Raw genomic sequence first — 13,496 nt, 5'->3', positions numbered from 1 at the left:
GTAAGAAACAAAAAAATAAAGGGACCCATAAAAATGTGTCCACGAACCACAAATGGGTCCCTGACCCAGTGTTTGGGAAACGGTGAAATGGACCAGACATGTAGTACAGATGAGCTCATTTACTATTTACAGTTAGTAGATCTACAAGCTCGTAGCGCGCTACGAGCTTGTAGATCTGCTTTTTTTTTTTTTATCAAACTGTCAGGATGTAGAAGACATTTTTAGAATCTGATCTCGGGTCAGAATGGGTTAATTAACACCTTCTAAAGACATGATCCTCTGTATTTTTGAGTGATCCTCCACACAACCCTCCTAGTTATAATTTGGAAGTAAGCTCTTCAGGCACTTAAGACACGTAGATTTCTGTTTTATCTGGTCATTGTGTTCCTCATCATGTCTTCATATCTGTGTTCCTCATCATGTCTTCATATCTGTGCTCCTTATCATGTCTTCATATCTGTGCTCCAAGGTGATTGAGCTTCGTAGCAGAACCAACGAGCTGTCGGCCACGGAGAGCATCTTCCTTACTGCCACCATGCAGTTCAGGGATACCATTAAAAGCATGTACTCTCTCTCGGTTAGTTCAGCCTTTCTCTCTCTCTCTCCATATTAGCATGTTTTCTTTCATTATATTAGTAAGAACTTCATGAATCGGGAGCTACAATGTCTTAAATGTCTTATTTCTCTTTATTGGGATACTTGCATTTAGTGGATGTACAGTACCTACAGTCCTTCGGGACTAAATTAATGGTAAATCAGTCGGCACCACATTGACCACTTTAAAAACCTGGTCTATGAATATTTCTCCCTACATTTACAGTACCAACTAGTACAAAAGGACCAACTTCTTAGACATGGAGGAAATGACAAAGTAATGAAGGTGAAGAGTGGAGGCAAGGTGGGGCAGCTAATAAGAGGATGACTGCTCCTGGCTTCTAAGTTTTCCGCAAAGCAAAGTGTTACACCAAACTGACATATTTCTCTGCTCATGCGAACTGGCACACAGAAGCCCCAAATTGCCTACAAGGACCTCATGAAGGGATACCAGAACAAAGTGAGCAGTCTGTCTGGGCCCAAGCAGAAGACGGATGATGTCCAGCTGGTGGTCAACCTGTTCCAGTCTGTGCTGGACGGCTTCATCAGGGGGCAGCTCAAATTAGCTGAGGCTGACCCAGTCAAGGTAGAGGGAGAACATTCCTGTGACTTCTATGAAGTTACATCTACATTTTTGTAGGAAATGCAACAAGCAACACAAGTCTAATATATTGTATATTCACTGATGGATGGAAGGCCATGGTCTCCAAAGTTTTATATTCGAGATATCTTGTGTGCAAAGTTTAGCAAGTTTGGCCTGATGATGGCACTAGAGACTACATCATGCAGCCCCCCCAAAGTGCAATGGTTAGGATTCAAGTTTCATCCCAATCGTCTCATACATTTTGAGATATCTTGTATAGAAGTGGAAAATATGGCTTTATTACAGAGTTACTAAAATGTAAAAGAATTATGCATGAAACCTTGCTTAATTCTTTAGAGAAGGGTCTCTAAAGAATTAAGCAAGGTTTCATGCATAATTGAAACCCTCTCATATAGTGTTTGTAATACGTAACATTGAGGCGTTTTTGGAGGTGGTTTCACTTTGCTCCGAAAGGTGTGTGCGCCTTGGATATATAATAGCATTTGTAAAAGTATATCATTTTTTCTTCTTGAAACTCCATATTGCAACTGCATTGTAATCATTTAACTTATCATCCTCTCCAACTTTGTTTTAGTCCACCAAGAAAACAAAGAAGAGGAGGAAAACAGAAAAATGTGTAAGTTCAGTTGAGATTAACCCATTTTGGGCGGGAACCCCTTTTGGTGTTAGCATTATGTCATGCTCTAGCTATTTAAAAATAGCAGATCTACAAGCTCATAGCGCGCCACCGAGTGGCGCGCTACGAGCTTGTAGGTCTGCTATTTTTTTTTAATCGAAGAACGACTGACATCGAAACACAGCTTTTTCAGAAAACTGTCAGGATGTAGGATGTAGAAGACATTTTTAGAATCTGATCTCGGGTCAGAATGGGTTTTAATCATTTCCCCGATGTGACCATTAGTTCTCTTAGAATGGTGGCAGGTAAATGATACATTCTGTCTGATCCCTGTCTGATCCCCTACAGCCCGACAACCCTCTGGACCACATGTTCAGCACGTACCAGGTGAACATCATGCAGTCCTGTGACTTGTGTGGCTCCTACATCTGGGGCATGGAGAAGGCCTACATGTGTAGCGGTGAGTTCAAGTCCCGCACAGCCCCACACCCCCCACTAATCTGTACGATCTACAAGCTCTTAGCGTGTGACTCGTTATGATCTTGTGTAGACCCTAGAATGGCTTTTGGGGTTTTTTTCATCGTGCCGTTATCTTTGTTTATGTGCTTCTTTGCAGCGTGCAAGTTAATATGCCACAAGAAATGCCTCTCCAAAATCATCACCGATTGCTCAACACGTTGTGCCAGGAAGGTAGGAATTAACATTCATGAGTGACTCCTATGATTATTACTGTTCAGTGTTTATGTATTTGAATAACTTAATCTAGAAATGGTGTATATGGCTCAAATAGGCCTTTACCTCCCAATGTGTTTGATGATACCTGATGGTGATTTCACTGACCAACATCATTACCTTCATCTTCAACAAAACAATACCTACCTCCAAAACAACTGTTAAAAAGTTAAAGCTCTATATTCTTAATAATCTTTGCTATCTTTACTCGGTAGTGTTTGTTCAGTGACTCTGCTATACAGTAGAGTCTACTGTATATAGCGGAGAAACTATGGAATGAACTTCCCATTGCAATCAGAACTGCAGACTCACTCCCAAGCTTCCATCGCAAGGCCGGTTCTAGGGGGGGGGCAGGGGTGGGCACAGCCCACCCAAACGTGCGTCCTGCCCACCCAATCAAAAGTTGTGGGGATCCTGATAATGACAAAATGAGAAAATACGTTTCAGTGATTTTTTTTCAGCGACCTGGTCCAGAGAGGCGACCGGGGCGACAGTTGATAGTATGCTGGTAGGTAAAATAGCCCTGGTCCAGGGCTTACAGCGAGTCTCTCTCTGACAGACTCGCTGTAAACCCTGGACCAGGGCTAGTAGGTAAAACAGCACTTGAAAAGAACCGGTACTATGGTAAAAGCATTGGAGATGTTATTAAGTTTCTCTGTGTTAACGAGTTGGGGCTCCGTGGAACAAAAGAAACCTTACGTGACCACACACACCACAGCGATGCTGATGACGATCATGATGACATTGCTTCTGGTCTTTTTTTATTTTTTTATTATTTGAGTACACCTTAGCGAAGGATAATAAGCTAGCTGCTATTGCTAAGAGCATGAATAACAATGCTACAGTACATACACATCTAAGGGTATTCAAAATGAAATAATTGCAACATTAGCCAGCATGGTTCTTGCAGAGATCCAGACAAAATATTCAAAAGCTGACTCTGCAGGATTCTTTGTATACTATTGTACTTATACTCACAATATTCATTTGAAAACTTTAGTTGCTAGTTACTTTGTAGATTTGGATTATTATTACAAAACATACATTACCCACTTCAGCCCTATATACATTTTGGGTATTTGAAAATAGCCAATCTACAACCTCACCATGTGTCACGATGCGACGGATTGTGAGTTTGTAGATTTGCTATTTTCAAAAGATTATTATCGACAGGGCCATTTCAGAAATGGAAAACAGATTCTCAAAGAAGAATTTAGACCTAATGACAGCCATATCAAGCCTTGTACCCTATTCTGAGAGATTTCTAGACTCCACCTTGTTGGAGCCTTTGCATGCTCTTACTAGAACTGGAACAGACTCATTGTTGCAAAGCCAATGTTGGTCAAGTTATGTTGTCCAAACGAAACAGACCTGTTTGTGTCTAAACACATGAAGACATACGAGAAAGCATTTCCTGTGTTGCACAAGTTGTCCCAAACCCGGGTAAATGCAGAGGGCAGTGTCAGGAAGGGCAATTGCGTTAGCATACGGTTGGTCAAAGAAGGAGAAGATAGATGAACTGATATGATGATAGCATAGTTTTCTATGCATTTCGGGGGTTTGACACTCCAAATTCTGTCTGCCCACCATAGTGGGGCTGGCTAAATCCGGCCCTGTTCCATCGTAGTCTGAAAACCCACCTCTTCAGACTCCATCTTAGCCCCTAGCACTTTCTGTGGCACTTGCCCTAGCCTCGACGACCTTACAGTCGTATGCAAAACTTTGGGAATTTAGACTCCTACTGTAGTTTAATTGTACAGATATTCTAATGTTAGACAGATGTTAGGTTCTTAGCTTACTTATGATTCCTGACTATTTCTTATGTATTTGATGTATTACCATGTGTTGTTCTTGCTTACTGTAATTTTCTCTGGATTAAGAGCGGCTGCTAAATGCCTAAATTGTAACTGTAAATATTGATGACATCGGTGTACTCAATATATGGGGATTTTCTGTTTAAAGAGCTGGAAAGACGTGGAGACCCCCGTTACTGAACAAACACTGTATAGCAATGAGTCACTACTACAGTATAAGAACATAGAGCTATTTATTGAATGCTTTACAAAATATTGCTTACATGACCGTTAAAACATGCATAAATCATGTTATAAATACGAGAGTAATCTGCAGTAGAGGAAATTAAGAATAATGGCTTCTCCTTGCATTGTGTCTCTGTTTGTGCGTCTCACGTATGTGATACAGGATGACAGCGTGCCCGGCTCTCTTCACTTCGGGGTGCACGTGTGTGTCCTCACCAGCAGTATCAACCCTGTGCCCATGGTGGTGGAGATGATGCTCATGCACGTGGAGATGAATGGCCTCTATATGGAGGGCATCTATCGCAAGTCTGGCTCCGCCTCTCGGGCCAGGGAACTGCACCAGATCCTGGAGACAGGTAAGACCAGCCTTTACTATCGGAACATTGAGCTATTTAAAGCCCTAACCACACCAATGGGTCGAGGCGGTTGTCCCTGCGATGCGATATGTCCTGTTGCATGTTGACGCGCATCGTCCCTAGTGATTCTACGCATGGAATTCAATGGCCCAAACCCCACCAAAGGGTCGAGGCGGTTTTAGCGTTAACGTGATATAACGAGAATTCAACAAATGATAACCTACTACCTACAAAATGTCTAGTAGTAGTTCAGCAGTAACAACAACGTGACTTCTCCTGATGTGACCCACCGACTGTTTGTTTGATTCATTGATTGATTTATTAACAGTTTGCAGAATTACAGTACATTTCACTCAATACAAAAACTGTTAGCTGTGAGTGGATGACACCATAAGGCATAAAGCATTAAACTTGTTTACAATAGGGCCCACCATTTTCAATTCATCAAAACATTTAGAGACGTACGAATATACACAACTATATAGTCAAAACAAGAAATACACAACTATATAGTCAAAACAAGAAATCATCATAGGAGGTAAAAAGGGAAAAGAAACATAATACAGTGAGGGGGAACAGGGGTGGGTGGGGGATTCAGAATTTATGGGAGCCAGTTTCGAATTGCAGACGGCCGTAGGTGCCCTTTGAGAGCAGTTTTGAAGGAGTCATGGGATTTGCATGTCTTAATGACTGTTGGTAGGGCGTTCCACATTTTGGTGGCATAGGAGTGAAATTAATTTAGTCCCTTTGTGCCGAATCTGGGTTGCACATGTTTTGTTGAACTCCCTCTGGTGTTGTGGGTGGGTGCTGCGCTACAGCTTATAGAATTGGTACATGTTATAATGAGTGTCTTATTTATTGTTCTCAGATCCTGAGGAAATAAATCTAGAGAACTACCCGATCCACACCATTGCAGGCCTGGTTAAACGTTGGCTTCGAGAGCTGCCAGACCCCCTTATGACCTTCAACCTCTACAATGACTTCCTGCATGCTGTGGGCAAGTACATTTTATTTTATTTTAATGGGGCTGGTTTGCTGACAATGCACACGTTTTTCACCAGCTATGTCACATTAATACAATTACAAGTTAGTTCTTTATCTTGAACTGCCTTGTTTAATGGCATTAGCTTATTCACTTTCCTGACCCAGACACTCCTACTGTACCCATCAAAGAGTTAAAGCTACAGACATCTTCATCACTTCTTCAAGCTTAAATGTAACATTCAGTTAAAGTACTGAATTAGCAATTTTGACTGTCTGACAAGTTGTTGCTTATATTTATATGCTTATTTGTTTGTATACAGAGCTGCCAGAGAAGCGTGAGCAAATGCGAGCCATCTATCAAAAGCTTGATGAACTTCCCTCTGCTAACTTCAATACATTGGAACGGCTCATTTTTCACCTTGTCAAGTACGGAATGATTACTCTCACATGTGCACATTGGCCCAGTTTGCAATGAATGACCCGTCTGAAAATGTTTTGTGTCAGGGGCCACCGGAAGAGATGCTTTGTGTAAAGAATTACTTACTACATTATTATTTGTATTGAACTCATTGCTGAATTTTCTTATTTTTAATTTTTGTTTTGCTGGTGAAAGTAGATGGAAAGCCCCCCTCCCGACTAACTGACACTCTTAAAGAGACAGACAAGCAGAATGGCTCTGCGAGTACAAAGCCATTGGCGGTCACATTATTATTGCGCCATCAATATGATGTGAGAGTAAATATTTGAATGGATTAAATGTCCTGCTATAACATGTTTCTTTTGCTTAATGTTTTATGTAAAGCACATTAAAATGTGCTATAAAAATAAACATGCATGTCTTTGCCTATAAAGACTCCTGTAGCGCTAGCGTATCAGTTTATTGTGGCTTCTGCCAAAGTTATTCTAATCCTGAGAGATCCTCACTGGAGTCTTTCTTCCCAGAGTGGCCAAGGAAGAGGAGCACAACAGGATGTCTTCAAATTCTCTTGCTATTGTGTTTGCCCCCTGCATCCTGCGCTCCCCTGACACCGACGACCCCTTTCTGGGCATGAAGGATGTAGGCAAGACCACAAAGTGAGTCCTATTTCACCCACCTTTATCTCCAGTATTCTTTATGGCGATTATGCCATCTAGAACAGTGCTTCTCAGCCTGTGGGCTTTTTATGACCTGGGGAAAAAGAAAGGAAAGAAAAAGATTACTGCATCAAATGTAATTAACAAACTATACTATAAAAACAGCCCAAACATTGGCCAAATTATCAAATAATATAAGAAAGAGACGCCTCACGGGTCAAACAAAATGTAATGCCTCAACTCCTACATTACAATTGTTTGTCAGGGTGGGGGGGTGCCCAAAACAAATATGATTATTGTGGGGGGTACCCAGTTCAAACATGATTATTCTGGGGGGGTCACTGATCAAATCGGAAACATCTCTGACCATGAAAGCCTGAAATTCCTGGTAAAGTGAAACTTATGCAAAGCATCAAATTGGGTAGTAGTTTGGTTGACATCGTAGTTATGTGCACAGTATTTAGAAACAAGCCTTGCCCCTTGTTGTCTACAGGTGTGTGGAAATCCTAATCACTGAGCAGTTCAGACGCTACACAGAAAAGATGCAGAATATTCAGCAACTGGAATATGCAGAGGCCCTGGCTATCAATCAGCTCAAATTGAGGAGACAGAACACGGTGAGAAAACACAAGTCCCCGCAGTAGTAGTATGTCAAAACACTATGCAACATATATTATGTTTAAATATTAGTTTGTATCAGAACAATTCAGATACTGGGCAGGCAGCTTTCGTCACAGTGAATAAATTTAATTTACTTTTAAATACTTTTAACATTACAGTTCACAGCACACTGTGAACTGTGTTTCTGTTCAGTGTGCTTCAACATTGTTTCTGTCATGAAACCGATTAATCTGACGCTATGAGACATTTAAAACAAACGCTAAGAGTTATTTACAAATGCACTTGATGAGAGACCTGTATTACAAAGCATGATTTGGGGTTCAGATTTATCCCTGGGTTTTCAACGTTAACGGTTGTCCACATCAACTCGTGCCATAATGGGACAATGATATTATATTAAGCAGCTTGCAGAAGAGCCTGTGTTGATCAAAGCGTACATTACATTACTGCTCTAAATGGGAGCTATTTGGGGTGCAGATCTTTAGGGTATTTTCAGTGTACTGGCACTTTTTTGTGATTGGGCATTATGCTGCAGTGCAAACACTTTCACGTGAAGGCAGTAGATTAGGAAATCCTGGGTTGAAATATTGAATTGATAACCATTGTTGTGTGAATGGTTAGTGTGTTTGCGGATGTTAGGGTTAGTTAATCCAGAAAAGATATCCCGGGTGTGTTGAACATTTCATATCATAGCAAACGTCCGATTGATTTAGTAATAACCGTTAACACAGCTGGCACTGACGAGTCTGTTCTGTGTAGATCGTTGAGAAACCTTCCAGGAAGCTGGATGTTCTGGATGTTCCCCGGCACATGGACTCTGATAATGAGACGGAGACTCTTATCGAGAGGATCAAGTCCATCAAGCAGGAGAAGTGAGTTGAATTATGTTTTTATTCAAACATTTTGGTACTGTCCAAATATTTACAGTTGATCAAAGAAAATATCTACAATATGTTTTGGAGAATAAAGAGCTAAAACATTGTTTGATCTATCATCCCGATTACATTTTATTGTTATATTTACGTTTATTGCATCGTGCAAGCTTTTCTGCTGAATACTAGAATGTTACCTTGTGCGCCTTACTTCTAGGGAGGACTTGGCGTTCCGGTTGCCTGAGCTGGAACAGGATCAGTCTGATAACGACAACTTGGACTCTGCTTCATCCATGAGCTCAGAGAGCCTCCTAGACGACCGCCTGGGGAGCCTCGATTCGGAAGGTCAGTAGAGAGGTATGATACTTTCACCTTGCTCTCGCTTTGAAGAAAGTTCTACATTTGTTTGTACATGATGTTTAAAAGAAACCAGATGGACAAAGGCATAATGACCAAAGATGTGGTGGAAGTGGTAGAGGAGTTGAGTTTCATGCAGAGGATCAGTACTAGGATATCTTCAATGACGTTGCGTTTCAGCATTCTGTGCCCACCCCACAGTCAGAGGTCAATAATAATAATCTTTATTGTCCCGAAGGATATTCATTTTCAATTTCATTGTCACGGTTATTGTTACTTTAACTCTATCTTTTAACCTTTTCTTTTTACATTTTTATCCTACAAATTGTATAACTCAATTTCACCCGGTGCTAATGCCTAAACTGTAATCCTGGGTGCTATTCTCCCTCTGCCAACCTAGGGAGAGACCCGAACTGAGCTCATGCTTCCTTCAATGCATGAGGAGTGAGCCGGCCGCTTCTTATCACCGCTTTTTTTGTGAGGGTACCTATCCTAGGGGGCATGGGGAGAACAACACCACCTAGGGTATGGACGCTGATAGCGGATGCGAATGTTATCACCCATAATCACCAGTATGTTCTTATCAAGACCAGTATGGACATTTCCTACATATTGACGTTGTTGTTGTTGTTGTTGTCAGCCATTGTCTGACGGCGCGTTTTCCGACTACTAACCCTAAACCCCAACCTCAGTCTTAACCAGCCACATAAGTAAACTTATGCGAAGTTGTTGTATAGCGCACTAGTACAATGTTTTCGCTTCGGTGGCAGTCATTTCACTTCCGCATTTCCTAGTCACCTAGCGGTAAGTAGTATGTAGGAAATGTCCATACTGGCTCCATTGCATGGTCTTGATAAGAACATACTGGTGATTATGGGTTGATAACATTCAAATCGGGTGGTTCTGATTACGCTGAGGAGAGAACACACCCCCAGCACCCACAGCGTCCCCAGCGGGAATTGAACCCTTTTAGCTGTGAGGTGACAGCACTACCGACTGCGCCACCATACCCCACCCCCCTTGTTAACATTTCATCATCACTTTACCGCCTTCATTTGGGTTCTAATTTGAATGAACATCATACAGAGGTGAGGGGTTCTACGCCGAAGGTCGAGGTCATTCTTTGATTGTAAGAATGGCAATGTACATAAATGAGGTACATGTGTTGTGGCCGGGGCATATGTATGTACCGGTACCTAATTCCTTCTTGTTTTTTTAACACCAGGAAGGGTCAATGTTCGATTGAAAACAAAGAAGCCTGACTGCCCCACTAAACCCCCTGACTTGGCAGAGAGAGTTACAAATCGCATAAGCCAGCTAGATGCGGAGAGGGCATGGACAACCAGCGAGATGTCATTAGATGTGACCCAATCACCAAGGATCAGCACTGACCAAGACAGTCCCTCAAGTGCCTTCACCCATTCCTCCCCCACGCCACAGCTTACTAGCAAGAGCTTTGTTGGAAGTTTTGATGACCTAGACATTCCTTTCATTGACGATGATGTCTAATGTGAGGGCAGAACACCACAGAGTGTATAAAATAGCAATTGCCAAAACTGGAATGGTGATTAGACGAACTGTGTTATGGCGACAGGAACTGTGCACTTTCACTTCTCCAATGTCATGATCAAAGCTGCTGTGGAAAAAACGTGTCTGTAGGAGTTATATTAATTTGATGCAAGATAAAATAAGGAAGGAAGATAAAATAATCTTCCTTCAGTGTTTATCTATACATACAGTAATGTGGTGAAACACAAATAGCCAAGACTTCTCTGTCCCTTACACACAACACGAGTATAGTGTATACATACACCCCAGATATACATAAATTATAAAGGTAAGTATTCCTGGATAACGTTTTTGTCTCATGATCAGTCATTTATGTTTTATGTAACATTTGAACAGACTTGTTTTTGATTCCTTTCTAATGGACAGGTTTAACACCACTATTGCTACTAATGGAAGGGGTGAGGATTTGGTCATGTCTGTCATGTCCAAGCTTTGCACAGAAACAGTTCTCCATTTTGTCTTCTGGATATTTTGTCCTATCATAGGGTGTGTCTTAGGGATTTATTTTGTATATTTGCCTCCATCTATTGTCCTGTGATATACAGTATATGATGATTATGTTGATGATGAATGGACTATTTCTTTAGTAGACCTATAAAGGAAGTGATGGTCTTTTTGACTGAAAAGATGTTTCCCATCATCACATGACTAGTTTTAGCAAGTAAACTTGTCTATGCATGCATCTTTGGATTTTTAAGCATGCACATTTTATAAGGGGTAAGACTTTTGTATAATTGTGTTTAACATCGTCAGAGTTTGACATTTTGTGTCGAACTTAAATAAATATATTATAATCACTTCTTGCTCATGCAATAGTAATGTTATACAATGAGTTGAACAATTCAAAAATGGGACCAGAGTACCAACGAGAGCGGACGTAGAATACGCACATCGACAGGCTGGGTGCTGGGCTAAAGAAACTTCAGTAGATATTGGATGGAGCCCGCACACCACAGGTACAAGAAAGACGTTATTTATTGAAAATTCTGACAACGTTTCGATCTATTTGATCTTCATCAGGTCATGACCTTTTATATAAAGACTGCCGTTTGGGCTGCTTTGAGGATGTTCTAGTTCCCGGCATCAGAGGGCCAAACCCCTGTGACATAAGCTCCCATGCCCTTGTGTTTGTTTATTGAGGGGCACTAGCTCCTCCTACATTCAGCTATTATTACATTAAATACCCACTGATAATGAATGGAGAATTGTACGTCATAGTGTCTGAGCAAATGGGCATAGTGTCTGTTTTACGCCATGTTTTATGTTAAATATACAGTTGCAACACCAACCATTGACAGCCCACATCCAACCTGATGCCCTGAGGGCGAGGTTGCATGCACGCATCCGCCTGGGTGACGGCAGACTGCTGGGTGAGCACTGGCTCTTTGGCATGGGGGTTCAGATCAACATATGGAATGAATTCTGTACTGGCCATATATTGAGCGTGTCTTGAGTGTATAGGGTTTGATGAGGTCAGATAAACCTATGGAATGAATTCTGTATTGGCCATATATGGAACGTGTCGCGAGGCGTGACTGACGGACGAACTAACGGGTTTTGCAGGTTTTCATAGTAAAGTGAAAGTATTAAACAAAGTTAAACGAAATGAAAGGTACACGGATTTACCCTGACCAAACAGGTGCTGATTTCCAATGTTTACAGACATTCAGAATAACAGGCCTGTGTTCTGTTGTTTCATTTTAGGTTTAAAAATAAAAAAGGGAAAAAGGTTATACGTTAGTACCCGGACCTATTGTGGGTGTGGACTTCGTTGACATTAAGGAAATATTTAGACTCTTGAGGACCAGACCCATTGCAAGATGCTGTACTCTGTCGTCAACCCTAAGCCATTCATTGAATATTGTATTTCCCCTGACTTATCATTATTGCCATACGTTTCTGATATATCGATAGACAGATACTTTATTTGTCCTTTCGGAAATTTGTTTTGTGCACAGCAGTCATCAGGATATGTATAAAACATATGCAAACAAAAAGATCACACAGTACATAGACAATAAAGAAACAATGCCAACAGAAGGCAACCAGTCATATTTCCAAGAGGCATCACATCACACTTTATGCACGGAACTGAGATGGGGCCTGCTTGTTCATAAGTCCTATAGGCCTACTTATGGGAACAAACGATCTTGAGGCCCTAGCCTGCAGGGAAGGCCTGATGGTAAAAGATGGTATTCGTGTGTGTGTGTGTGTGTGTGTGTGTGTGTGTGTGTGTGTGTGTGTGAGAGACACAACTTGGCCTGTTGTAGCGCCACCATGAGGCTGATTTGAAAACTGTCAAGTGGCATTTCTTCCTCAGCCTATAGTGGGAATATAAGGCATGCACCGATGCACGGTTTGGGAAGTCGTGGATATGCACGGCTTGGGATAATATGCACGGCTTTGGATACACTGCCATGTCTTCCTTCTCAGAATGCAATTTCTTTCATGTGGATTCCAAGGCCCTAGTAATAGCTTTCCCCTTCCTAAGTACCCGGGTCTCATACATTGAGGTCATACTTTCAAATCGTACCCCAGCTATTTCGCACGTTGATGATTTTATGGAGTTTGTTCTTATTAACCAATGATAATGAGCCATACCATGAAACAAAACAAAATGTCAATGCACTCTCCACAAAGGATCGATGAAAAAGTCAGCCTCTGCTGACCTTTCTTAATATAGATGGAATGAGTGTTGGAATTCCATGTCAGCTTGGAAGTTGGAATCAATCGTTGTACCCAAGTACTTGTATTCCTCCACAATCACTACCCCATCCCCACCAATGACTATTTCCTGGTGTGCATGAGCACCAGTCCTAAGGTAAAATATGACCTCCTTTATGACCTCCTTTTATATTCAGCTGAAAGAAGTTACTCCTGCACCAACCGGAAAACTTGTCCACTGTTCTTCGATAGCTTATCTCATCATCCTCAATCAGACCGACAATAGCTGTGTTGTCTCAGAATTTAACAATACAGGTGTTGTCAGACTCACTCCTACATCATATCTGTGAAATTCTGTTATTCGTTTACATAAAGTTTATCATGACCATTTTGCAAACACTTTACAATACCATG

The 13,496-nt window shown here is 41.4% G+C and overlaps 1 protein-coding gene across 3 annotated transcripts in view; it reads left to right on the top strand.

Moving 5' to 3' along the window:
• The window catches only part of LOC308325846 (myosin IXb), a 38,992-nt gene extending 27,775 nt beyond the window's left edge, over positions 1 to 11,217 (top strand). For all 3 annotated transcript variants that reach the window (XM_080778562.1, XM_080778563.1, XM_080778561.1), the window contains 13 exons: positions 470 to 577; positions 1,007 to 1,180; positions 1,773 to 1,814; positions 2,163 to 2,274; positions 2,431 to 2,504; positions 4,749 to 4,941; positions 5,810 to 5,938; positions 6,246 to 6,351; positions 6,868 to 6,999; positions 7,493 to 7,616; positions 8,380 to 8,492; positions 8,710 to 8,837; positions 10,075 to 11,217. In XM_080778562.1, the coding sequence (XP_080634688.1) occupies positions 470 to 577; positions 1,007 to 1,180; positions 1,773 to 1,814; positions 2,163 to 2,274; positions 2,431 to 2,504; positions 4,749 to 4,941; positions 5,810 to 5,938; positions 6,246 to 6,351; positions 6,868 to 6,999; positions 7,493 to 7,616; positions 8,380 to 8,492; positions 8,710 to 8,837; positions 10,075 to 10,358 (1,719 nt within the window). In that variant the 3' untranslated portion in view covers positions 10,359 to 11,217. The remainder of the gene's footprint in view (positions 1 to 469; positions 578 to 1,006; positions 1,181 to 1,772; positions 1,815 to 2,162; positions 2,275 to 2,430; positions 2,505 to 4,748; positions 4,942 to 5,809; positions 5,939 to 6,245; positions 6,352 to 6,867; positions 7,000 to 7,492; positions 7,617 to 8,379; positions 8,493 to 8,709; positions 8,838 to 10,074) is intronic.
• Positions 11,218 to 13,496: the final 2,279 nt, after the last annotated feature.

The sequence above is a fragment of the Protomyctophum bolini genome (genome assembly GCF_963924005.1).
Source record: "Protomyctophum bolini genome assembly, chromosome: 12".
NCBI lineage: Eukaryota > Metazoa > Chordata > Actinopteri > Myctophiformes > Myctophidae > Protomyctophum > Protomyctophum bolini.
Note: the sequence above shows the minus strand (reverse complement) of the source record. Positions and strands in the feature narration are given on the sequence as shown.